General features: G+C 40.5%; 1 protein-coding gene across 4 annotated transcripts in view; it reads right to left on the bottom strand.

The window, feature by feature from the left end:
• LOC124252362 (coiled-coil domain-containing protein 15-like) overlaps window positions 1-11205 on the bottom strand; it is a 108829-nt gene extending 97624 nt beyond the window's left edge. For all 4 annotated transcript variants that reach the window (XM_046685747.1, XM_046685748.1, XM_046685751.1 and 1 more), the window contains exons 1-4: window positions 11022-11205; window positions 10475-10663; window positions 5499-5648; window positions 4756-4947 (exon numbers count right to left, since the gene is read on the bottom strand). In XM_046685747.1, the coding sequence (XP_046541703.1) occupies window positions 4756-4947; window positions 5499-5648; window positions 10475-10654 (522 nt within the window). In that variant the 5' untranslated portion in view covers window positions 10655-10663; window positions 11022-11205. The remainder of the gene's footprint in view (window positions 1-4755; window positions 4948-5498; window positions 5649-10474; window positions 10664-11021) is intronic.
• Window positions 11206-25507: the final 14302 nt, after the last annotated feature.

Below are 25507 nucleotides of genomic sequence, written 5' to 3'. Positions count from 1 at the left end.
GCCCAGCCTATTTTATATTTCACAAATCTGCACAGAATGTTCCTTTAAGGAAAATATAGAAATGAATAAAGTACCATTTTTAGGCTGAGCACTGCATCATGTGGAAGAAAGCATATCCTTACACTACTCAGTGAAATTATGGCAAAGCCAGGACCAGTTCTAACCCATCCACTGAAAATTCAACGATATCAATACTCCCTTCAAGGGAAATCATGGGTATGATTCACAGATATAAATAGATATTTTATGATTTTTACTAATAGCAAGGTAGAGATAAAAACTCTCTCTCCCACTACAACCAGACCAGTTTTCTTAAAGCATATCACCTCTGTTTTGTCCTTGCTTCTACAAGTTCTATACTTCTAGCCAGAGAAATCAGCTTGAAACATTACTTTCTTCTACTAACAGGGGGATTTCTAAATTTGGTTAGCTTCAGAGCAGCTAAAGGGGTCAAGACAGAGTTAATCACAATGCAAAAAGAGATACACGTGCAGCTGAGGTTATGAAAAAATACAGAGCCATGAATATGCCTGCTTTTACTCTGCCACATATGGTCAACGTTATTGGCTGCACCATGTGACCAAGGATTCAAAATACCTGTTGTAACAGATTTAAAATAAGGGTAGATAATCGTCATTTCCCATCAAGTCCAAACCCCTATTAGAGTCACAGATTGATTTTACTCTCTTAAGCAGGATATTTCAACTGGCCCAGCAGCTGGAATATACATTACGTTCATTCTGTTTCTCTGTTATTACCATAACCCTTCACCAAACCTCAACCCAAAGGCCCTTTCAGTGACCTGCTATGAGGACTGTAGTAGATTGAATAATGGTGATCCAAAGATATTAGGTCCTAATCCCTGAAATCTGTAAATTGTACTTTGTAAGGAAAAAGTGCCCTTGTAGATATGATTAAGTTGAGGATCTTGAGACGAGGAGATAATCCTAGAGTATCCAGATGGGTCCTAAATGCCATCACAAGTAGAAAGCAGGGAAAACCCATGCTAGAAAAGAAATAGTGTTGAACTTAATTGTCCATAGATAAATAAAAAGTTTCATATGGTGAGAATGAAACAATGATCAGTTGTTCTTCAATTCCCCACCAAAATGAAGCTATCAAGGGACACCATAGAAACTCAATCCCAAGAGAGAAATATCAGTCCTAATCAAAAGCAGGGAGCTAGGCTAGTTCTATTTTATGTGACCACTTAAATTTCTTCTAGTTCTATGATTCTAGTTTCTAACTCTAGGTGCTCAATCTTATCCGCTCTTAGAACAAGTATGTAATATCAACTATTTTAAGTGGAAAATTTGGGGGTGAGGGGGTAGTGTAAGAAAGGTCCTAGCAAAATGACATTTGGAACACAGCATTGAGTTTAGTTGGGAGGGTCATATTTGAAAAGAGCATTGAAAACTAAATAACATTTAGAAGAAATCAACCAAGATTGGAATCTGGAAATTATGTTATATGAAAAACGACTAAAGGTATTAGGAATGTACTAACCCCCAAAAAGAAAAATGATAGCTATAATTAAATATTTGAAGTGTTCTTAGAGATGACATTGTATTTTATTCTCTATTACTTCATAATGCAAAACTAGGACCAATGGGTAAAAGGAGGAAGATTTTGACTCAATATATTGAAAAAATAGTTCTAATAATTTCAAGCCCTCTAAAAATGAAATAACAGTCTGAAAAAGTAACGAGCTGCCCAACAGTGGAAGTGTTCTAGCAGAAACTAGATGGCCATATGTATATATTAGACATGTTTAAAAACATCTCTAATATATATATATATATATATATATATATGGAAAACAGTATGGAAGTTCTTCAAAAAACTAAAAGTAGAACTACCAAATGATCCAGTAATTCTACTGCTAAGTATTAATCCAAAGACAATGAAAACACTAATTTGAAAAGATATATGCACTCCCATGTTGATTGCAGCTTTATTTACAATAGCCAGGATATGGAAACAACCTAAGTGTCCACTGATAGATGAATGGATAAAGAAAATGTGGTGTATACATACACACAATGGAATACTATTCGGCCTTAACAAAGGACTGAAATCTCTCCATTTGCAACATGGATGGACCATGAACGCATTATGCTAAGTGAAACAAGTCAGAAAGAAAAAGACAAATACTGTATGATCTCACTTATATGTGGAATCTAAAAAACAAAACGAACGAACAAACAAAAAACTAAGCTCAGAGGGAAAAGAGGGGGTGGGGAGGTGGGTGAAATGGGTGAAAGGGGTCAAAAGGTACAAACTTCCAGCTATAAAATAAATAAATCATGGGGATGTAATATAGAGCATGGTGACTACAGTTAATAATATTGTACTGTATATTTGAAAGTTGCTAAGAGAGTAAATCTTAAAAGTCCTTATCACAAGGAAAAAAAAGAAAAAAATTTTTAACTATGTACAGTGACGGATGGCAACTAGACTTATTGTGGTGATCATTTTGCAATGTATACAAATATTGAATCATTATGTTGTACACCTGAAACTAATAAAATGTTTTATGTCAATTATACCTCAATTTTAAAAAAATTCCTTAGAGAGAGATAGGTTAGACTAGATAATGTGTTTTCCAACATTTAATAAAAAAATGTAAATAAATTCAAACATATTGGAAACTTTAAACATATTTAGCAGTAGACAGAATACTATAATGAACCCCATACTCATCAACCAGCTTTAACATTATCAGTTCCTGGCCAACCTTGCTCTATCTATAACCTCTCACTTCACCTTACTCTTACATTATTTTGAAATATATCCCAGATGTCAAATTATTTCAACCTTAAATACTTCAATATGTCAGATGAACTTTTAAAACTATTTTAAGTACAAGATTCTATGCTTTTATAGCTCCAAAATACAAGAAAATTGAAGTCCACTAACATTCAGAAGGTGAATTACCTTCACCATTTACTCTCCAGTTCTAGATAAACCAAGAGAGTCAGCACTTGACCAGTTTCATTGTCTAGTTCTTAGTGACATCTAGTGGATAAAAATTGCAACAGAAACGATGAGATTAAAAAGCATCTATTATCACGGCATTGTACGGGCAAAAGTTCAGAGGCTCAAAGTACTTTAAGTCACTGAATGTTCTTTAGCAGTTCATCTTATAAGAAAAAAACAGGGTGCAAACACTTTTACAAATTTTGTAACATTTAAGGCTTTTCATAACCTGTTTTCCTCATATCTACCTAAGCTCATTTTCCATTATTCTCTATAAACTATCAGTTAGAAAGTTTCCATCACTTATTCCCAAATATACCAAGCTTGTTACATATTCTAGTGTTTTAACTGTTCCTTCTATCTCAAAGTTTTCTTGAATTTACCAATTCAATCCAGCTTACCAATTCAAAATATACAGCTCAATTCCAGCTCTTCCACGAATTCTTCCCCAACTATTTCCTTAGAATTTAACATTTTTTGAACTCCCATAGCACAATTTTATCACCAAATACAGCAAATATCTCTGTTTTATTATCTAACAGATTAGAGGTCTAATAGCTTTGTATCTCTATTTGGAAATATAAACCCATGGGAGGTCCTATTTCACACATTAGTATCCTTACAGTGTTTAATTTATTAAACACAGTATATTCATATATCTGCAGACTGATGAGTCTAGTCATGTATCATACAGATGAAGTAAAATCCTCACTATAGCAGGATTTATAGCTGCAAGCACCATGCAGGCAAGAACTGTGTGTGTCTTAGTGTTCTATCCCTTGTGCTTTATGCAATGCCTGGCTCAATAAATATTTGCTAAACAAATTGTTCAAAGTCTTAAAAAAGAAAACAAAAAAAGATTACAGAAATGATTACTAATAAACCAAACAATACAAAAGTCATAGTTCTGTTAACATAACATGTGCTTCTAAAGCTTTCTCTATTGATGGTAGTGTAGCCACTCTGATTTGCTTCATACTTATGACTAAGCATGTTAGCTTAGGCAGTTAGATGACTTTTATTTTCATATAATCATCATTTTCCACATTTTTCCCTCTTGTCGCTATCCCTAGGAATACATTTTTAAGTGATAAGATGAAGAATAATTCCCACACTAGAGGTGAAGAATATGCTATCAACTAGACAAAAGCTCAAGTACTAAGAAGGGAGCTGAAAGGATGGCATCCAGTGATTTGAGTGAATGAGTCTATTCATGGTGGTTAATTTTTAAATATCAGGTACATAAAATCAATCACTAAATAAAAGTTATATTTTTCAAAACACTGAATATGCTGAGAGTTTACGCTATCATTACTTGCTCTACAGATCTATTTATTGTGATAATCATATCAAAGTGTAGAAAAAAGAAAAATAATGAATGAACTGCCCCATGTATGTACTGAACCTTTTTGAAATACAGGTTAGGAATCACTTCTGTGCATATGCTTCAAAATGATGGTAACTTATCCATAGCATAATTCCAGTATAATTGGGAAAATCTATGTTCTTTGACCTAAAGCTCTTTCTAATAAGTTTTGAATTCTAACACTTCGGCACCTTTCTTTAGATGATTCTAAAATGTCTTACCAAAAAGAAATAATTATAAACTTAAAATATGCATAAAAAATAAACATCATTCCCCATTTTACAAAGGTAAAAAAGGAGGTAATAAAAAGTGAAGTTGAATGTGATACCTCCTAATCTCTATTCCATATCCTTAAGATGTCATATATCTAAAAAAATCATAGACATAAAATAAAATGAAGACGTACTTACAGCCTGGGCTTGTTGTAGGAATAATTCATTCTGATTCTCTCTATCTTCTATTCCATCCCCAAGCATCTCAGAAAGGAGTGACCTAGCACTTCCAATAGCAGCATTCAAATTGTTTGGAAAAACACTTGTTCTTTTAGGAGTTAAGTGTGCTGGATCTGAAGACTGCATGGCTATAGAGCTTTCTTTTTCTGCCTACACAAAGGAAGGAAGAGTGAGATTCCACTCCAATCCAATGCAATCATATAATGCCTCTAGGCAGCCTAGAGGATTTTAAATCAGGGCCAGGGGGAGGGTGGCGGAAGCTTTAGCTGTCAAAAGAACTAACATTTACCAGGCACCTACTATGTGCTAATAATTTACATTATCTCATCTAATTCTCACAACAATCTTATGAGACAAGTATCATATCCCTCTTTCATAGGTGAACAAACTACAGTCCAGAGAAGTTAAGTAATTAGCCAAAGGTCACAAAGCTAGTAAGACAGCATAAGCTAGAAGTCAAACCCAAGTCTGAATGCAAAACTCTGACATTGTTTTTAACTACTTAATGAAAGCAAAGAATGAGCCAGCCACAACATAGGAAGGAAACATGGTTTCTCTACATACAAATCCACTGCCCTCACTAGTAGATCAGATTATATGAAGCATAGAATCAAAGGAAAATGATTCTGTTACTGCCTAATAGCTTATCTCATAACACACACTTTCTATGTAGTCTTTACTTGGCACACTTTTGAACTTACTGCTTCGTAAGACTTCTGAAGCTGCTGCTTTTTCCTCAGCCTAATTTGTTGATTTACTCGATGTTTGACTTGTCTCTGAAAACGCCTCAAAGCTTCTTGTTTTTTTCTTAGCTCTTCCTTTAGCTCCTCTTCAATCATATATGCTGAAGTCTTCAAAGCCAAAAGATAGAAAAGGAATTTAAATGTCAGCAGTTTTGCCCATTAGGGCTCTGTTATAAACACAAAGCAGACAAGAAAACAACCCTGAAAAAATAATTCAGTCTATAGTCCAAAATTCCCGGTAAAATAAGGAAATTACAGGAGTTCAGAGCCAATAATCTAGACAGAGCTAGTGAGTACCAAGAACTTAAACCAAATCACACACTAAAAATTGGGATTTGAGTACTCAAATCAAATCTTAATTTTTCATTGAACTGAGAACTAAAGGTGTCTTCATTAATTCTTAATGACCAATTCAAATCTATCTCATGTTACATTTTCTAAAATGAGTAAAACAGTTCAGATACACGAGACTGCTCACCACTCACCAAACATGTCCTATAATAAAATGCCTTCATACTCAGAATTATGTTCCATTTTTAACCTAGCATGCTCTTCCTGTCATCTCCATCTAGTAAAGGCCTACTCAGTCTTCAAGACCATCTAATACCCTCCTCCTAGTACCTTCTACAATCTGTTCTTCCTCTGCGCTCTCTGATGCTATGGTACCTCTCATTAACATTAACTGAGTACGGTATTTCTTGACTGCTCCATTAGATTATGAACTCTTTCAGGGCAGGAAATGCATTTAATTCTCCTTTGTTTCCGCATAGAACAAAACACAGAGCCATAAACATAAAGGTACTGAATATTTATGTAATGCTCAATCCCAGAACACATTCTAAACAATTTGGAACATTTTATCCCACTTGAGTCCCTGATCAGTATTTACCTCCTCTAAGTGCTTTGAATAACAATCATAGTCATCGTAATAACAGCAGTTACCATCATTGAAGATCTATTACAAGACAATCACTTTAACTACATCATATCACTGAATCCTCAAAACCACCTCCATAGCAGGTATTCTAATCTTTAATGCTACAGATGAGGAAAGCGGGGCTCAGAAAGATTAAGTAATCTTTAGCAGTAGCCTAAGATCCTGTAGCTGACAAGTAGCAGAGCTAGAAGTTTCTCGGACTCCAACATTTATGCCCTATACTGTATTGCTTTTCTCTTGACTACATTTCTCTTTAATAAGGAATCTTCAAATTAAATAAAATCATCACTTCTCCTACCTAACCCTTCTTCTAACAGTGATTCCAAAATCTAATCCTGAAGCATGCTTCAAATTATTTCACAAGTTGTCAATAAATTCTCAAAATCAAATGAATTTAAATTCCAATTAAAATTAAATTTTCCAGGAAATCTATCCCATAAACTATTCTACAAGAGTCTGCAACATAGGAGTAGAGTGTACAAAACAAATATCAAAGAATAATTAGGTAAAGTAATTCCAAAGGAGAGATATATGTAGCAAAGCTTGAACTGACCCAAACTAACACAAGCCCCAGACATGTTTAAGCCATCCTACCTCTTTCTTTTACTTCTGCTGCCTCTGTCTGCCCCCTTTTACCCCAAGGCTGAGACTATCAAACATCTTATTGAAGTATATGGTTGATTCCAAACTGTGGATCTCAATTGTAAACTAAAGATAAGAGTGTACCACATTTTAGAAACATATTTTTCTTAGCAAATACCACTGTGTAAGGCAACTGGAACCTGAGAACACTTGTCCCACGGGATACTAGGAGGTTCCTAGAGTCAAATAAATTTGGGAAATACTGGGTTAAACAAAAATAAATATTGCTTCAATTGTACAACTAATTTCTCACACCTTTTTTGTACCCTATGGACTCTCCAAGGCGGCAATATAGAATGAAGTGTTTCTCACATTAATCAAAGAACACATTTGGATAATTCACATATGATGGAAGTGATGCTTAGATTATGTAGCAGTTAGTCTCCAAAGATTATCTGCCCTTTTCCCCACAATGGATCAAGCCTCCCTGTATTTATGCTCTTGTGTAGTCGTCTCCTATACTGATCAGTCTGGCTCTGTATATCCAACAGAATGAGGCAGACGTGTTAGCTCCTTGACTTCGAAGCAAGGTAATAAAGCAACGTCCACATAAGGCTTTTGGAGTGCTCACTCTAGGTGAAACCAGCCACCATATAAGAAATCTACCCTGAGATTACCATGCTGTGAGGAAGCCCACGTTACCCAAATAGAGAGGCAATGTAGAAAGAGAAAGATGTGCAGCCAGCCCAAAGCCATTCTAGTCATCCTAGCCCAAGTGCCAGATTATGTGAGTGAGAAACCCTTTGATATTTCAGCCCAGCAGATGCCACATGAAGAAGAACCAAGAAACTCAACCAATAGCCAGAATCCAGTCAAGTTGTCCCAGACATCTCCAGCTATTTGGGCCACCCTAGCTGAAGGCTCAGACATTGTGGAGCAGACAAGCCATCCCCACTGTGTCCTGCTCAATTTCCTGACACCAGTATTGTTTGCTTTATGCCACTAAATTCTAAGGTGGTTTGTTACACAATAGGTAACCAGAATAAATTACAAAATAATGCAACAGCCATATATGCTGATAGGAGAGTAGTGTCTTTTGATGCTAACTTAATTAATGGGGATGGGGTCTGAAGCTACGGCATTTTTAGGAATCCTGATAGCTCCTTGAAATTTGGGGGACAAAAATGATTAAGAGTTTCCCTTTAAAATAGACATGATTTTATGGTAACCAAGCTTTCCAAGTAACTATTCAGCATCTATTCTGAGCTGACAAAGCTCTATCTATTAATAAGAGTGGATTCTCCAGACTGTATATGCTAAAGCAATACAGAGTTCTGTTGACACTTGATCAAACTGCCTTTGACTGGTACTGATCAGAATTTTTTAAACGAGGGAAAGGAGACATGTTTATACAAGTTCCAAGAATTTAATGTTTTGAGTTAATGTGTGGGAACATGACACTCAATTCTTTCTAACACTGAAAAAGAAAATCTTGGGTTTTTTTAAGCATTTTGATGCTACTGACAATATAAAGATGTCATAACTTGAACAATTAAAAAGAGATGTGAATAACTTAAATGCCAAAATACCTTTGTACCAAATCTTACTGATTCTTCTGGGATGTTTCTTGTATTTATCCTTTTTCATTCCCACTTCAACCACCCCTTTTAAGGCTTTCCCTCTCCATTCCTTACCACTAAACAAGTCTTGATGCTATACTTCTGCCTAAATTGTTACAATTACATCCATAATATTAAACAATGAATGAGTCAGTCCCTCTTCCAAAATTCCTGTGTTTTCCTACCACCTCTATTTTCCACAATCCTATCAATCACCATACCCCTACTAAACCTTCCACTGCAATCAATTTAATCTACCCTTAGAATCCCGAATATACTTTGCTTACTTTCTATTCTCCCCATTCTCTTTAATTGGAGAATCATTCCCATCTTTTCTTTGATTATTTGAATTCTTCATTAAACTTCCTTGGGTCACATCAACCCAAAGTCATATCTTTCTTCTTTGATTAAGTATTATAATCTTAGAATTTAATCATATACTAGCCAGACTCTTAAAATCCTTTCTGGAAATAGGCAGAGTAGGAATAAATGGATGACTATGTACATACATACACACAAACATAAATAAAATGAATGAATACAGCACAACTAGAAGGACCTACAACTAGAACATACAACTATGTTCTAGGGGGTGGGGAGCTTTGGGGAGAAGAAGAAGAAAAAAAGAAGACTGGCAACAGATGTTAGCTCAGGGCCAAGCTTTAAGAAGAAAAAAATAAATGAATATATAACACTGCATTGTTATTTAACATTTACTTTAAACATGTCTCATTTCTTCTCTGAGATCAAGGACCACTAAACAAACATAGCTCATACTTTGCACCTCACATTCAGCACCCTGTCTACACATTCAGAAGGTCAGAAGACCTTCACACATTTTATGCATTCCATAAATGTTTACTGAGTGCCTACATTTCTTAGGCACTAAAATAAAAGTACAGATGTGACGATAGTAAGATTTTTTTCCCCTGTGCTCTAGGAGCTCATGCTCCATCAGGAAAGGTAGATATGTAAACTTACTACAAATATAATATGGTGTGTACGGTGATGGATGGTAATTAGTTGTTGGGTGGTGAACATGATGGCTACACAGAAATCGAAATATAATGATGTATGACTGAAATTTATCTACTATTATAAACCAATGTTACCTCAATAAAAAAATAAAAATTAATCACAATTTTTTAAAATAAATAAGTAAATAAATATAATGTGGTAAGTTTGACAATAAAATTCGATCAAATGGCTAAGGCGCACAATTTGGTGAAAGACTATTAAAAAAATCTTACAAAATCGTCCTCACGTGTTAATTAGTATATCTGAGAATTATCATGTAAACTTTGCAAACCTGTACTTACTGCATTTCCATTCTTTAAGGACCAACACAGGCTATATTTCCTCATTCGTTCAACAAATATTTCCTGAAAACCTACTATATGGTAAGCCAGGAATGAACAAAACACAAATGCTCCTGTCCTCATGGAATTTATAGTTAGGCTTTCTCAGAATCGCATTCAGAATTAATCTCTTCCTCCTTTATTCTCCCACTGCATTTTGCCTGAATCTCCACTACCAAACCTATCAAAAACTGTGAGCAATCAATTAATGTGACATGCACAGTAGGTGAGTAATAAACATCTGTGCCAACTAAAGCTGCAGCAAATTTTGGCAATTACCCGTTTGTTCTTTAATCCTAATGCAAGAATATATCTATTTACAACAAAATAGAAACAGCACGCCCAGATTGTTCATCTTTATCTAAATCAGAGAAGGCTAATAAGAAGAAAAAAAGGTGAGGGAGGAACCCCCCATATTTGGTCCAAACTGACACTCACAGACGCTGGGATTTCCGAACTATGTGGTGAGGCGGGTTCCACCCATGCCCCAACTGGTACTATAGCCTGGTTCCTCTCAGCCAGCACTGCCAACACGTCCTTGCTCTTCAGGGGGTTTAAAGCCAGGGGCAACCTTGTGGTATTTCCAGTCTTCTTGAGGGGGGCCATACTTCCTGGCATCTGTGTCTCCTGGTTAGGAGAAAGGAAAAGCTTAAAATCTTCAAATGACCGCGTTAAAATCTCCACCTCCTAACACATGAGCCACAGTCCCCTAAAAAGGAGAGGAGCCTTGGAGGAGGCAGTAGCCTGACAGGGAATCGAAGAACAAGGACTCTGGAAGAAAAGGAAGGAAAGAGGAAAGAAGGGGGAAGAAATAAAGAGGGAAGGAAAGGTTTAAAGACTGCCTTCTGGAAAGAATGGGGATGAGAGAGAAGAGAAAAAAGTATCTGATTGAGAGAACGAAGACTGTGCCCAGCGGTGGCAGCACGGTGGGAAAGGGACCGTGGCAGCCAGAGGGAAGGAGGTTGGTAGGGTGAGGGGTGGGAACCTGGGTCTGAGGCAGAGTCCAAATAATCGGTGTCCGGTTATGGGGGAAGCGCCGAATGGCAGGGAGTCCCGGGCCAGATAAAAGTCCGCTTCTAAGGCCTCGGGGTCACAAACTCAAACTACCCGGGATAAGACGACAAACGACTCCAGAAAACCGCCACTTTCGGGCGGACCGCCCTGCCGGGCCCCGCCCCGCCCCTCGGTAGCCTTGTATCCGCCTTTTCCGGGTTTGCGTCACCTCCCGGGGACTGGGGAAGCGTGAGGGGCGGGGTTTTGGGCTCAGGAGGTTCGTCACTTCCGCTTTTTGCCTGGCTGAGGGGGTGGGGCTTATGGCGGCGCGCGGAGCTGGGCGGGAATCGGAGGGGACGTTGGCTGCTGGGTAACGGGTGAGCAGGGTGTGGCCCGCCGACCGCGCATTGATATTCCCAGCTTTGAACCATCGCAAATCCTTCAGGAAAAGGGATACGTGGGGCTGAAGAGCTGACTGACTGGGATCCCGATTGAGGGAAGCACGGGAAAAGATGGAAGAAGGCGGGCATGGCAAGGCTTCCTCAAGGAACAAACTAAGCCAGCAATAAATCGTACTGATCGTCTGTACACCTCATTGCGTTTACATGCTGTTTCATACATATTCTTATATTTGAACATCTCAGCCTCGTGAGTGTTCTCTCTGGTCCAAGATCTGCTGTAATCGTGGGACACCTCATTATCCCTGTGAAATACCTATTCATTAGTTCATTTAACATAAAATTGAGAGCTTTTTATATACCAGTACTATCCTAGGCACTGGAAATATACGGCAGTGAACAAAACATACAAATATCCCTTGCTTATGGAATTTACAATATAATGAGAAGTAACCAAATAAACATATAAATAAGTAAATAAATGTGTCTGATGCTGATGAGTACCATCGAGTAAAAGGAGAGAAAGGATAAAGAATATACCGGGGAGAGAGGAGATGAAATTTAGATAGGATGACTTAGAGAACGTTTCACTGAGGTACTTTTGAGCAGACTCCAATGCAAATTTCCATGACATAATGGAACAAGCTACTGTAATCTTCAAGGGAGAGTTTTATTTAAAAAGTGTCCCAGGTAGAGGGAGCAGCAAGTACAGTGGCTCCAAGGTAGGCACATACCTGGCTGAGAAACAGCAAGGAGGCTAGTGTGACTGGTACAGAGTGAGAGGGAGAGAGTGTTGAGATAGGAGGTCAAAAGTTAGGGGGCAGGCAACCATATAGAACATTGTAAGCCACAGAAAGGCATTGAGATGGGGGAGCCATTGGAGGGTTTTGAGCAAAGGAATGCCATGACGTGACTTAGGTTTATAAAAGATTGTTCTGGCTGTTGTATTGAGAATAGACTGAATGGGGCAAGAGTATAAGCAAGTAGCCCAATTAGGAGGCTATTCCAATAATCCTAATAGGAGATTATGATGTCTTGGATCAGGGAAGTAGTGGTAGAGATGATGAGAAGTAGTTGGATTCTGGATATATTTGGGAGACAGGACTTCTAGGACCTGTTGAACATTGGATATCATGTGTGGGGTTGGGGGGAGGGAGCAGTCAAGAGCAATGCTAGTGATTTTGTCCTGAGCAGCTGACATTTGCTGAGATGGGGAAAATGGTGGAAGGAGTAGGTTTGTGAGGGAGAAGATCAGGAGTTCAGTTTGAGGCAGATTAAGTTTTATTTATCTAATTGACATCCAAGAAAGAGTATGATGAAAGTGTTTGGAGTTCACAGGAGACTTCTGGTCTAGGAATATAGATTTGGGAGTTGCTAGCCTATAGATTTAAAGCCATGAGACTAAATGAAATCATCAAGAGACCGAGTTGTAGACAGACAAGGAAAGAAGTCCAAGGATTGAGCCCTGGGGTATTCCAACACTGAAGAGGCTGAGAAGAAGAGGAGAGGAATGCAAAGAGATTGGGAAGGATCAGCCAGTAAGCTAAAGAAGAAAACCAGGAGTGTATGATATCTTGAAAGCCAAGTGAAGAAAATGTTTCATTGAAGAGGACAGACCATCCATGTTAAAGCCTGCTGATAGGTCAAATAAGATAAGGACTGAGAATCGACTATTGGATTTAACAATGTGGAAGTCATTGATGACTTTTAAAGGAGCAGTGTTTTTGGATTAGTTGGAGAGCAAAAGCCTGATTGGGGTAGACTTAAAAGAGAGGGGAAGGAGGAATTGGAATCAGCAATTTTAGACAACTCATTCAATGAGTTTTCTTGTAAAGGGACACAGAAATGGGTAGGTGAAAGGAGAGGTAGGATCATAGGAGGATTCTTATCTTTAAGATCACAGCACATGTTTTTTGTTGTTGGGAATTATCCAGTAGACAGGAGAAAACTGACATGCGGGAGAGAGATGGGAGAATTTTTGCATGTATGTCCTTAAGTGAGCAAGAGGGAATGGGATCTAGAGAACAAGTGGAGGGAATCACTGTAAACAGCAGGAGGGACAGTTCACTATAACAATAGTGAAAATAGAGTATATCCTGCTAATTGGATAATATGGTGGTGGGAGCTTGTGGAAGTTCTCTGCTTATTGTTCTGTTTTCTCTGTAAAATAGTAACGTAGCCAGCCTGTAAGATGGCCTCTGATGATCCCCATCTCTTGGTATTCATACCCTTGTGTAGTCCCCTTTCACACTGTACCAGAATTGGTCTGTGTGACCAATAGAATATGGCAGAAGCGATGGTATCTCACTTCAGAGATTAGGTTATAAAAGATGCTGTTTTCTCACTGTCATTCTCATTCTCTTGCTCTCTTGCTCTCTCTGTTGCTCTTACTCTTGCTCTCTGTCAGATCACATGCTCTGGGGGAAGATATTTATGTCATGAGCAACCCTATAAAAAGGCCCACATTGCAAAGTACTGAAGGCTTCTGCCAATAGCGCTGTGAATGATCTTGAAATTGGATCCTCCAGTCCCAATCAAGTGTTCACACACTGTAGTCTTGGCCAACAGTTTGACTGCAACCTCATAAGAGACCTTGAGCCAGACTATCCAGCTAGAAACTTTGTAAATAATGTTTGTTGTTTTAAGATGCTAAATTTGGGGGTAATTTCTTACATAAAAACAGATAACAATACAAATAGGAAGCAAGTTCATCAATTAATAAAATAGAGGAAGAGATGTTGGAGGTTTGGGGAAGGAAGATAAGGTATAAAATAGTTGTCCAGAAGAGCAGAAGTATGAACTAGCGACATGTACAATTGCCAGATGGCATTAAGGACCCATGTGAGGTTCATGATTTTGAATTTAAAGTGAGACCAGTCAGCATGGTTGAGTGCTTTTCTTCAGTTGCATGGTTACTGGCATAGGGTAAGTGGAAATTTTAATTTTAGCCAGGGTTGAGGTTTTACCGAAATATTACCATTGAGCAAGAAAGGGGAAAGGAAGTGGAAGATTAGTGTAAGGGAGTAATTAAATGACCATGGAATTTAAGATAGGTAATGTGGGAAGGGAGGACGAGAGGTGGGTAAGGGACATTGTAAAGTAGGTAGGATCCAGGGATTGTAGCTTCCAGTGGGGGTCTAGGTCTTGTTAGAGCAGGATACTAGAAAGAACACGCTGAAAAGATAAGAAGTGGTGATCTGAGAGTGGGATGCTTGAAAGAGTATGGAGGGGCTGCAGATATTGGCACTGACAAAGTCTATGGTACGACCAAGGGAGGGAGTGCTGAGGTGGGTTAAAGAACAAAATCACAGGAGAAGAAGAGGTTATAGAAATGCGGGGTCATTGGATGGATTATTCCTGAGGTTATTGAAATCACCAAAATATGTGATAAGAATAGTGTTGGTGAGAGCCAGGAGCAACAGTCATCAAGGAATTTGGGGGAAAGACCTGGAGTTTGGTAGACGAGTATAACTTGGAAAGCAGTGAGTGGTATAATCTGACAACGTTAGATTCAAAGCGAAGGGTAAAACAGGAGCGAAAATGGTTTATAAATATCACTGAGAAACCGAGAGGCAAGAAGGAAACATATCCCACCTCCACCCAAAGGGTGAGGAACAGAAAACGGCCACCACTTGAGACGGCCAGAGGGAGGTTGATTTGTATGTCTCCATACACACACACACACACCCCAACACTGGGGAAAAAATGTTATTAGGTGGCTCCTTGCTCTCTCTAATCTCTGGCTCAAGGTCTGTGCCTCCTACTAGCAGCTGTGCCAGTGGTTCCATATGAATCTATATTCTCATTATATCCAGAGAGCTCACCTCTTGAGCCCTACTCCCATTTTCTGACCTTTTCACAAGGCTTATCTTCTATATTGCCAGAGTTAGTTCCTCAGCAAAGAAACTATTTGCTTAGAAATGTCTATCTTCTTCAGAAACGTAAAAGAATGGATGTTGCTAGCACCAGAGACCTGAGGCCCTGCTCCAGAGCACTCCTCATCAGGGCTGGATAATCTCAGATGTGTGTGGCTGGGGCATCCTGGCCATCTCTGCACAAAGCCCTGAGTCATTTGGTCCTTGGCACCGGTCCACTCTACACAGAACTGATTGTTTGATGAGCACCAGGGGACAGTTTGCTTTTTGGTCACCACTATCCTATTTTGGCTCACCGACCCACACCTGTAACAAATTAGAAAACCTGGTCACCTGTTGTGTCCTAAGAGCCTATCCTAAGGAGAACTTCTCTAAATGTGGAAAACCTGCCTACTTCCATGCTCATGGGATCCGGATGCTGGGAACTCAGCCTCAGGCATCTGAGTCATACTCACTTTCACTCTCTCCCAAATTCAAGCAGGATTTCCCAGGGCCAACCAATGTTCTGGGCTGTTTCCCGAAAGTAGACCATACCACTATCCTCTTTTGTTCTTCCTCCTCCTTATCCACCTCTCAGAACAACCTTTCTGACTGGAATAATTGGTGAGGGTCCTTCTGCTTGCCTATTCAGACCGGATTTTTGCAGCAGCATTTCATTGTAAATGGCACCAATAGCAGATTGCTCCAGTTAAGCCCCATCTCAATAGCCTCTGCTGTACTGATCTCTGATTTTATTGTGGATACAGAAGTCTTTTCTCCTTTCTCTTGGTGGGTCATAAAAAAATTAACATAAGAGTCTCAGTGTCTCTCTACATTAACAGAAGCTCAACTAGGATAGACACAGAGATGCACTTCCCTGATACCCCTTCAAGGAAGGTACTTTTGGGGATGGTGTAGTCCTTTGGCAGTCAGCTCATCAGGCACTGCCTCAGCTTCAGAGAGCTGCCTCGTCCTCCCTTTGAGGAGCAGCCACATCCAGTGACTTATGGTTATGGGATGTAAAGGGCTGGCTGTTTCTGCCTAACTTGGAAAAACTCTGATGGACCATCATTTCAGCTTCAGGGCTCCCTGTGGGCTTGGCTGAGGCTGTCCAGCCTGCATCACAGCTCAACTTCTCCCTCTGCCCCCTCCTGCTTGCCCCTCCTCCCTTCCACAGGTGTCAATCTCAAGCACACTCCCTGAAAAACATCCTGAACAGGAAACTCGGTCTCCGAGTCTGCTTCCTGGAGAACCCAGCTACGACACCCTGAGTGTTGTTAGGCTCAGAGACAGAGGCACTGACGGCTCTCAGGCATATAACTCCTGGTGTTGAAATCCATAGACTTATCATTACTCTTTTCTTTTCCATAAAAGAGACCTGCAGTATTTCAAGGAGATGGTCTACCTGCGATTTAAAGTACTTCTTCCCTGTTGACATTTTTGAGCCTCTGGATTAAGCTAACTCTCAAGGCTACCCCACCTCTAGACTTTCTAAATATGTGAACCAATGAAGTTCTTTATTGTTAATGCCAATGTTCATTAGATTTTATATTGTTTGCAACATAGAGAACCCTGAGATGAGCAAAATAGAAGGAGTCAACTGGTAAAGCTAGGAGAATGAAGCAGACAAGCAGAAAGACGCAGTTACCTACAAAACTTGGTTCCAGGAGCTGCCTCAGTGTTTGCACTCTCCAAATCTAGTCCAGGCAATATGCCTCTCCTCTGATGGTAACTTCACTGAGATATTTGTTCTTTGAAGCCAAAGAAGCTTCATTAAGATAGGAGACTTTGCCATAAGTTAAAGCTAGTTGGGGCCAAAATGATTTTTATCTATCTATAAATATCTATATCTATATATATATCTATATAATATTTATGTAAATGTAAACAGCTATATTATTCAACATACTTTTGAATTTTCTAGAAAATGTACTCCTAAAGTATAAAAATTGTAGTCATTAAAGATACTTTAAAAATACGTTGCGGGCTCTAAAGTCAATTTCAAAAGAGGAATCTCAAAAATATTTTCAAAAAATAGCAAGACACTCAAGGTAACTATTTGGAGAAAACCAAACCATTCATTTTTCTGTGTTCTGCTATGATTGTTATAATTATCCACTATTAATAGTAACATCTTCTATATCCCGAATCTCTAGGGACAACATATTATAGTGCAGAGAACAGAGACTTTGGAAACAAACGAATTTAATTCTGGCTCTGCAATTTCCTATTTGTGGTCAAGTCACACAATATGTCTTTGTTTCTTCATCTGTAATATGGGGGAACAATGGACCTTTCGGGATTTTTTTGTGTGAAAATTAAGGTAATATATATGAAATGCATGATATATAATAGGTTTTCAATAAATGCTTGCTAATTTTTTTTAGGAAGCAAGATAGAAGTCATTTCTTCTACCTTTAGAAGAGTCTGATTTTTTTGCACATGGTTAGGCACGTGGCCCAGCCTGGGATAGCATTCTATTCTCCTGTCCATAGTGATTGACCCAGAGCTGTGCATGTGACCTATGCTAGTCCAACCACAGTCGTCCTTCACCAAGATTTTCTTTCTTACTAGCTTCATCAAAAATCTTTTCCTCCCTGGATGACAAGCTGTACTGTCCAATATGTTACCAATAGCTACATGTGGCTATTTAAATTTAAATTAATTAAAATTAGATAAAATTTGTAATTCATTTCCTCAGTCCCACTAGCCACACTTAAAGTGTTCAATAGCCACATGTGGCTAACAGCTACCGTACTTGACGGCCCAGATATAGAACATTTCCATCATCACAGGAATTATATTAGACAGCATTGATACTCTAGACTGTCTGGCCACCACGGCCCCCATCCAAAAAAAGTGTAAGCAGGGCGGCCTGCCCCATGGCCGAGTGGTTAAAGTTCCGTGTGCTCCACCTTGGCAGCCTGGGATTCAAGGGTTCGGATCCCGGGCACGGACCTACTCCACTCATCAGCCATGCTATGGAGGCATACCACGTACAAAGTAGAGAAAGATTGGTACAGATGGTAGCTCAGGGCAGATCTTCCTCAAGCCAAAAAAAAAAAAGTGTGAGCAAGCTTGAGAGAATGAAGCTGACACCGAGAGATAAGTAAGAACAATGAGTGATAACAACAATGGCTTTTAAGAATCTTATTTCCAATTATTCCCACTCCCTCCAAAATTTTGTTACATGATACAAAAAAATTCCTCCTTTTTTGCTTCGAATAGTTCAAGTTGAACTTATGACACTTACAACCAAAAAATCTTGATGAATCACATTCCTTAGCTTGTTGGGCTGCAAACCAGATGCAGAATTCTTCAAGGCTGACGCTGGCAAGGATCTGTAAATGAGACAAAGCAGGACCCTATAAGCAATACAACAAGGGGTGAAAATTTTGGCCTGTCTTCAAGGCTACCTTCCCTGCTAACTTAGCTGGGGCCTTCTTTTAAGAAACCTTGGTTCTCCCTATCTTGAATCCTGTGTGTCAAATATCTGTTTTCTTGGAGTCCCTGCACTCACTCCGGGGGACACAATTGTTCTCTTGCTGACTAAGCTTTGTTTTTTATGATCCTGTTGCCCACCATTTCCTCCTTCCTCTCACATCTTGTCTCGAAGGCTTCCTTTTTTCTACCAACTTCTTACTTCCAGGCCTGACCGAAGGCAACCTGTTTCGGGAATGTGGTATGAACACTAGACCAAGAAGCACAGGCTGAGTCTGAACTATGCTGACTCACAAAATGTGTGACTTTGAGCACATTACTTAACCTCTCTGAGCTTCATGTTCCTCCTTGAAAAAGAAAATTCCTACCACACAGAGTTGTTAGAAGATTAAATAAACTGATATTTTAAAAGACAATTTGTAAGGGGCAATGCAAATGAATTATCAATTATACTTAATGATTTAGATGCAGCTTTCTCAACTATATTTGAGTATTTAGGGACTGTGTCTTCTGGTACTTTTTTTAAATAGAAGTATAATTGATATACAATATTCTGTTAGTTTCAGATGTATATCACAATGATTCGATATTTGTATACATTCAAAATGATCACCATGACAAGTCTAGATATCATCTGTCACCCTACAAAGTTATTACAATATTATTGACTATATTCCCTGTGCTGTCCATCGCATCGCTATGACTTATTTATTTTATCATGGAGAGTTTGTACTTCTTAATCCCCTTCAACTATTTTGCTTGCCCCCCAACCCCTCCCTGCTCTGGTAACCACCACTTTGTGTCTTGTAACTATGAGTCTGTTTCTGTTCTGTCCTGTTTGTTCATTTGTTCTGTTTTTCAGATTCTACATATAAGTGAAATCATACGGTATTTGTCTTTCTCTCTCTGACTTATTTACTTAGCATGATACCCTCTAGGTCTGTCCATGTTGTTGCATTCTGTCACTTTTGAATGTGCCACCTTCTCCCTTTCCCAGATCCTCCTCCTCTTATCAATGTCTGGCACATGGAGTCCTGTTCGCACAGTAGGCAATTATTAGATGCTAGTTGGCTGATTTCCATTTCTGTGCCTCCCTCTTCTGGAGGAGAGCGAGAGAGGGAGGATGGGAGCAAACCCTCCCTGGGATATGGTTGGTGGGAGGACACCATCTGAGGATCTAGGAGAGGGGAAACAATGAAGCCTTTCACAAGTTGAGGGTAATTTGTGGCTTCCCCATGATTTTTCAACTTGTTTTTATTTGAGTGTTATAGCTTTACAAGAACAGAACTCCAGAGGTGTTCTCTAGAGTGTCCTCGCTACATCTTAAATAGGTCAGCAAAAGCTGGATCTTTCCAACACTTTAATGCCAATTCATTCCTCCTCTTTGTTCCTCTGGAGAGTTGCTGAATAGGGCACGTTCCGCAACCGTGGACACAAGCCTGAGTTCCTCTCAGTTTCCGAGGGGGCGGGAATTCTATTCAGAAATAAAATATTTACTCTCAGCATAAAAGGCTTTGATGTTTTTCAGTTTTGCAGTATGGAAATGGGAGCACCTCCTCTGTGCCTTGCCAAAATGTACCCAGGACCCCAGGCCACCCCAGGATCACATATTTCCCCCAACAAACCCAACACATTTTTAAGACACCATATCTCTGCAGAACACTTTTCCTCTGAGTGACTCCTCACATTCACAGAAATCTGCAGGCAGCGACACCAATGTTCAAGATGAAAGCCCTGGGAAGGCCAGGAGGAGCATTTGACCCCACCTCCAATTTCTATTTGATGTTTCTCAGAAGTGAGCCAGAGTAGGGCTGCCTAGGAGAACATTAAAAAGAGAAAGGAAAGAAAAAAATGTCCTTGGGGAGGGCCATTCCTCACTGTCCATACTCACAAAAAGCTTGTTTTGTTCCAAAGGGAGCTGGCTAAGCGGTCTCTTGTTGGGTGGTTGCTGGAGCAGCTAGGCCCTGCCTCCTCTCAGCACAAAGCCTCACACACGTTCCTTGTTTCCCGGGCAATGCACTGCAGCCCTACAAATTCTCTGGCTAGTGTTGCCCTCCCGAGTCCTCCTTCTCTCTCCATTCTGGCAAATTGAACTTATGGTAGGAACAACTCTGGCACCATTCATATATAATTTTATGGAACAAAGAATCAAAAACAACTTCAGCAATAATAGGGGGCAGCAGGAGTGGGCAGAGAGGGCCCCCTTATGTCCTGGAGCGTAGTCAGAGAGTAGCTACTGGGGGTAAAAGGCTAGACCAGGACTGAGGCGCAAACACACAGGAGTGGACTTCCTCCTGATGGGTCATGGAGGTGGTCAGAGTCTAAGCTTTGTGGGTGATCAACCTGCGTTCCTAATCCAGTTCTGCCACTTAGCAGCTATATGACCTTAGCAAGTTGCTAACTTTTTGAAATTTTAGGTTTTCTTGTTTGCAAAATGGGGTTATAATTTCTACCTAAAAAGGGGTATTGGGAGAATCAAATGAACAAATAGATATAAAGTACTGACAGAGTAAAGTGAGGAGTAGCTTACACACAGAGCAGTTAGAGAAGGGTGGAAGTTTTGGACAGGATGCCTCCATGTGAGGGTCAGGCCAGAAGTCTGGGGAATTAGCCTCCCCTTCCCTCTGAGGCCATATCTGATGGTGGTTGGTGGATAAATATCCCAGCTCCCTTGCCCCTTGGTGGGATAACTCTGAGGCATGTTCTTCATTATCTCCCAGAGTTCCAAAACAGGATTAAACTCTAGCTGCCCATGATAGTAGTTTACTTGGTATGCAACCTTTATTGGCTTCCTTCCTTTCCATGTCTCATTCCCCTCATGTACTACCTGGTTTTATTGGGGTCACATTTCGAATAGACTATTTCACTTCTTGCCTCAGGGTCCGCCTCTGGGGGAGGCCTAGGTTCTCAGGACCATCTCTGACTCCAAACTCCTGCTTCAGCTGAATTAGTCCGTTCAGAAATCAGTTCACTGCTCTATATGTGCTGTCCCTCTTGCGTCCCATGTTGAACCAGACCTGAAACTCAGTCCTTTGTGTCAGTATTTTATACACACATACACGCACACTCTCTCTCTTTCACACATCTGCATTAGCTTTTTATACTGCATAACAAATTGCCACCAATTTAGCAGCTTAAAACAATATACATTTATTAGCTTACAGATTCCATGGGTCAGGAATGCAGGCACAGCTTGGCTGGGTCTTCTACTCAAGGTTTCACCAGACTTCATTTAAGGTGTCATCTGGTCAACGTTCCTTTCTGAAGCTCGGTGTCCTCTTCCAAGCTCATGTAGTTGTTGGGAGAATTCAGTTCCTGTGATCATAGACTGAAGTCCCTATTTTCTTGGTAGCTGTTGGCCAAGGGTTGCTCTCAGCTCCTGGAGGCCACCAGCAGATCCTTGTCATGTGGCCCTTTCGCAGCATGACAGTTAATTTCATCAAAGCCAGCAGGACAGTCTCTCCCTCTGGTCTGCTAAGTGAGTCTTGTATAACATAAGCTAATCAAGGGAGTGGCTATCCTATCACCTTTGCCATATTCTGTCAGCTAGAAGCAACATGCATACTGCATTTGCCTCCGGTAATCTTTTCTGAAAGTTTTGAAGAAAACGGAGGAGGAAGAAGGGTTTTACAATGTAACAACACAAGCTGTTCTTCAATTTTCTTCAGCTCCCCCACCGCTCCCCTTCTTCATTTCTCTCCTGTCTGCTCTTTTCCCAACCCCAAATTCCTGCTTATTTCTATGCACAGCAGTTTATCTTTTTGTTCTGTTACTCTTTATGCTTAAGGCCCTACCTTCCACTCCATGTGGCATATCTAGACATTTTCTTGCTAAAGACAATTCCCTCTATAAGAGGAATTTGGGTGCCATTTGTTAGAAGATTTTTTCTCATTCTGTTACCAAAGGTTATTCACAATTTAGTGCAGGAGACGAGTATGACTCAATTAATAACAGGAAGTGAATGAAGGGAAGGAGAGGGAGAGTGCTAAATATAAAAATCTCCACTGATGTTATGGTACTGGTAAGGCCAAAACCTCTCTGGTAGTATTGTCAGTGCTAGAGCATTCTTCCTGGAGCCTGGAGACAACGGAACAGGCCAAGTGGGTGGGGACATTCTTAAATCTAATGGTAAAGTTATTAAGATTGGTACTTATTTGCATATCACTCGTGTGTGTGTGTGTGTGTGTGTGTGTGTGTGGTTTTACCACTTCTTGCCTCTACTATTAAGTAACTTTGGGAGTCTAGGGTCCATCGTTAGATGGTTTATCTCTGGACAAACTACTTAACCTCTCAGGCCCTCAGTTCCTTCAGCTGAGAAATGTAGAAGTGGGACAAGGTAATCTCAAATGCCTCTCGCTGTGGGGTGAGTCTGTAGCCCTGTGATTGTTCTGCCACTCCAACTAGACCATCAGTTCTTTGAAGACAGAGCTCATTTTTATGATTCCCCAGCTGGGTTTTTTCCCCCAATTCCCACAGAGGTCTGCATAGGGTGATGACTCAGTCAAAATCACTAACTGCTTCCTATTCTAGGGACCGAACACTTTTGAGTTTAAGCCGGCAGATGTGCGTGTGTGTGTGTGTGTGTGTGTGTGTGAGTGTGTCTGTGTGCTAAGGCAGGGGCTCCATTCCGAGCTGCAGGGGCACTGTCTGAGGGCTCAGCATGGAGATCTGAGTACAGCAGGCCAGGGCTGCCATGGGTGCAGAGGTGAGGATTCGAGAGCCCAGAGTCCCAGAGTGGGTGCCAACTGAGAAGCAACTGTGTGCAGCAGAAGGGCTAAGAGGACTGGCCCATGCTGCTCAGAAAAGGACAGCACCCTCGGAAATGAAGGTGTTGAAGTGCTGAGAGGAGGAAGGGGCACAGGCTTTGCCTAAGCAAGGGCGTTACTGCTGCCACTCAAGCAGTCTGTCTACCCCATTGTTTGAGCAACCACATTATGCAGAACTCAGAACTGGGCTCTGTGAGGAGACCCATAAGAATGAAGAGTTACAGTCCCTGCCCCAGAGAAATTTCCAGGCTAATGAGGAGACAGTCACAGTAACTACATTTTCTGATCCAAGAGTAGGACATATAGACTGACAAGTATAAATATACTTTTGAAGTTAAACAAATGTAATGTTCATAATTGGGTGGTCCCTGAAGAAAAAAAAACCCAGCCTGTGTCATCAACAATTAGATGGGACAGGCATACCCACAGGGAAAAACCCACAGCACATGTGGAAGGATAACTCAAGGGAAGCCGGGACAGCTGAGATCAACTGCACGTGTTATGTGCGAGAACAGATTAGCTTGACTGTTACCTTATGTCTCTAATAACCAAATGCCTATTGGACCAGTGGCCCCCTCAAAGTGAATCCCACTTATTTATGGGAATTCACAAAGGGATGCCTCATACGTGTTCACACACTGTCTGTCATCGGCCGTCATTTGATGCCCTCCTTGCTCTCCTTCCTCTGCCCCAGCACCCCCTCAGTTGTCCTTTATTCTATTCAGCTGCTTGAGAAGTTCCCCAAGTTCTCATTCATTCAATATTCAGCAACTGTCTGCTGAGTACCAACTATGTACCCGCCCTGTATGAAGTAGTGGGGCCACAGAGACAAATAAGACACAGCCCTTTGATCAAAGAGCTCTCTGTTTCTTAGCAGAGAAAGGCACAAAAGCAAATGACATAAGGTTCTATAGGTCTACTCATCTTAAAAAGATCTGAAGCAGGACTGCAAATTGCTCATTCTCCACTCAGACATGCAGAGGAACTTCAGGGCCTTTGTGCCTTTGCAGTCGCTGTGATCTTCCGGTGAGCCTCCCGCCCCCAGGGCAGGAGAAGAAACCTAAATGCAATCCATCTTGGTAAACTCAGTTGAACCTAAGCATTTGAACATTCTGCTTGGGCAGCTTAGGCAACTGCTCAGTCTTTCCAGTTTCCTGCTCGAACCCAGCTCCTCTCTAAGAAGGGTTAGGGTGAGTGTAGGTGGTGTGGCTTAGGTAATCTTGTGGCAACAGGGGGAGACAGCGTCCCTGGACCTATGTGGCCTTATCAGGATTCCCACTGGTCTCTGCACGAATCTACGTTGCTCACTGGTCTGATGAGCTCATGCTGACTCCCACCATAGCAGCTGGTGTCCCCAGCTGTTGCCTGCACAGTGTAGCCCCTTTGCTCCATGTTCAGCCTTGTGCCAGTTCTTTACCCTCTCTGCATCTCTGAGGGCCCTCAAGGGAGCTTGTGGGCACGTTGGGGCACTAGTATATTCTGCACAGGTATAAGGAGCCTATGGTCCACCCCAGGGGCAGGGGAAGGGAGATGTTGAGAACTTAGATCCCTCTTAGCTCTCCCTCTATCACATTTTTCTTTCCACAGTCCTTCAGGCTAAAAAAGACGGACTTCAGGCTATTTCCTGAACATCATATCCTCCTTTTACCCTCAGACAATAAGCCTCAAGCCCTAGCCATCACAAGCAAAAGAGGTCATTTGTCTACACTACAGAAGACCTCTAAGATCCGGTCCACGGGCTACTCATGATACGTCAAAGGGGTAGATAAAAGAAATTAAAATATCCTTTTGTCTTTTACAAAGACTGGCTTTCAAGCCTTTCACCTTGCTGCTGACTCTAAAATGCTATTTCAGATGTCAGAAGCTGAATATTGACTTCCTCTTTTTCACTGTATACCTGCTGAAGCAACATTAACTCTTCCAGAGGCAGACTAGTGCCTTGAGCTGTCAGCGAAAAGTAATAGACACAGAGGCGCGAAAGAAAAAATCTCATTTATGTATTTCAGAATATTTTTTGGA

The sequence above is a fragment of the Equus quagga genome, chromosome 14 (assembly GCF_021613505.1).
Source record: "Equus quagga isolate Etosha38 chromosome 14, UCLA_HA_Equagga_1.0, whole genome shotgun sequence".
NCBI classification, from domain to species: domain Eukaryota; kingdom Metazoa; phylum Chordata; class Mammalia; order Perissodactyla; family Equidae; genus Equus; species Equus quagga.
This window is presented reverse-complemented; position numbering and strand designations above follow the sequence as displayed.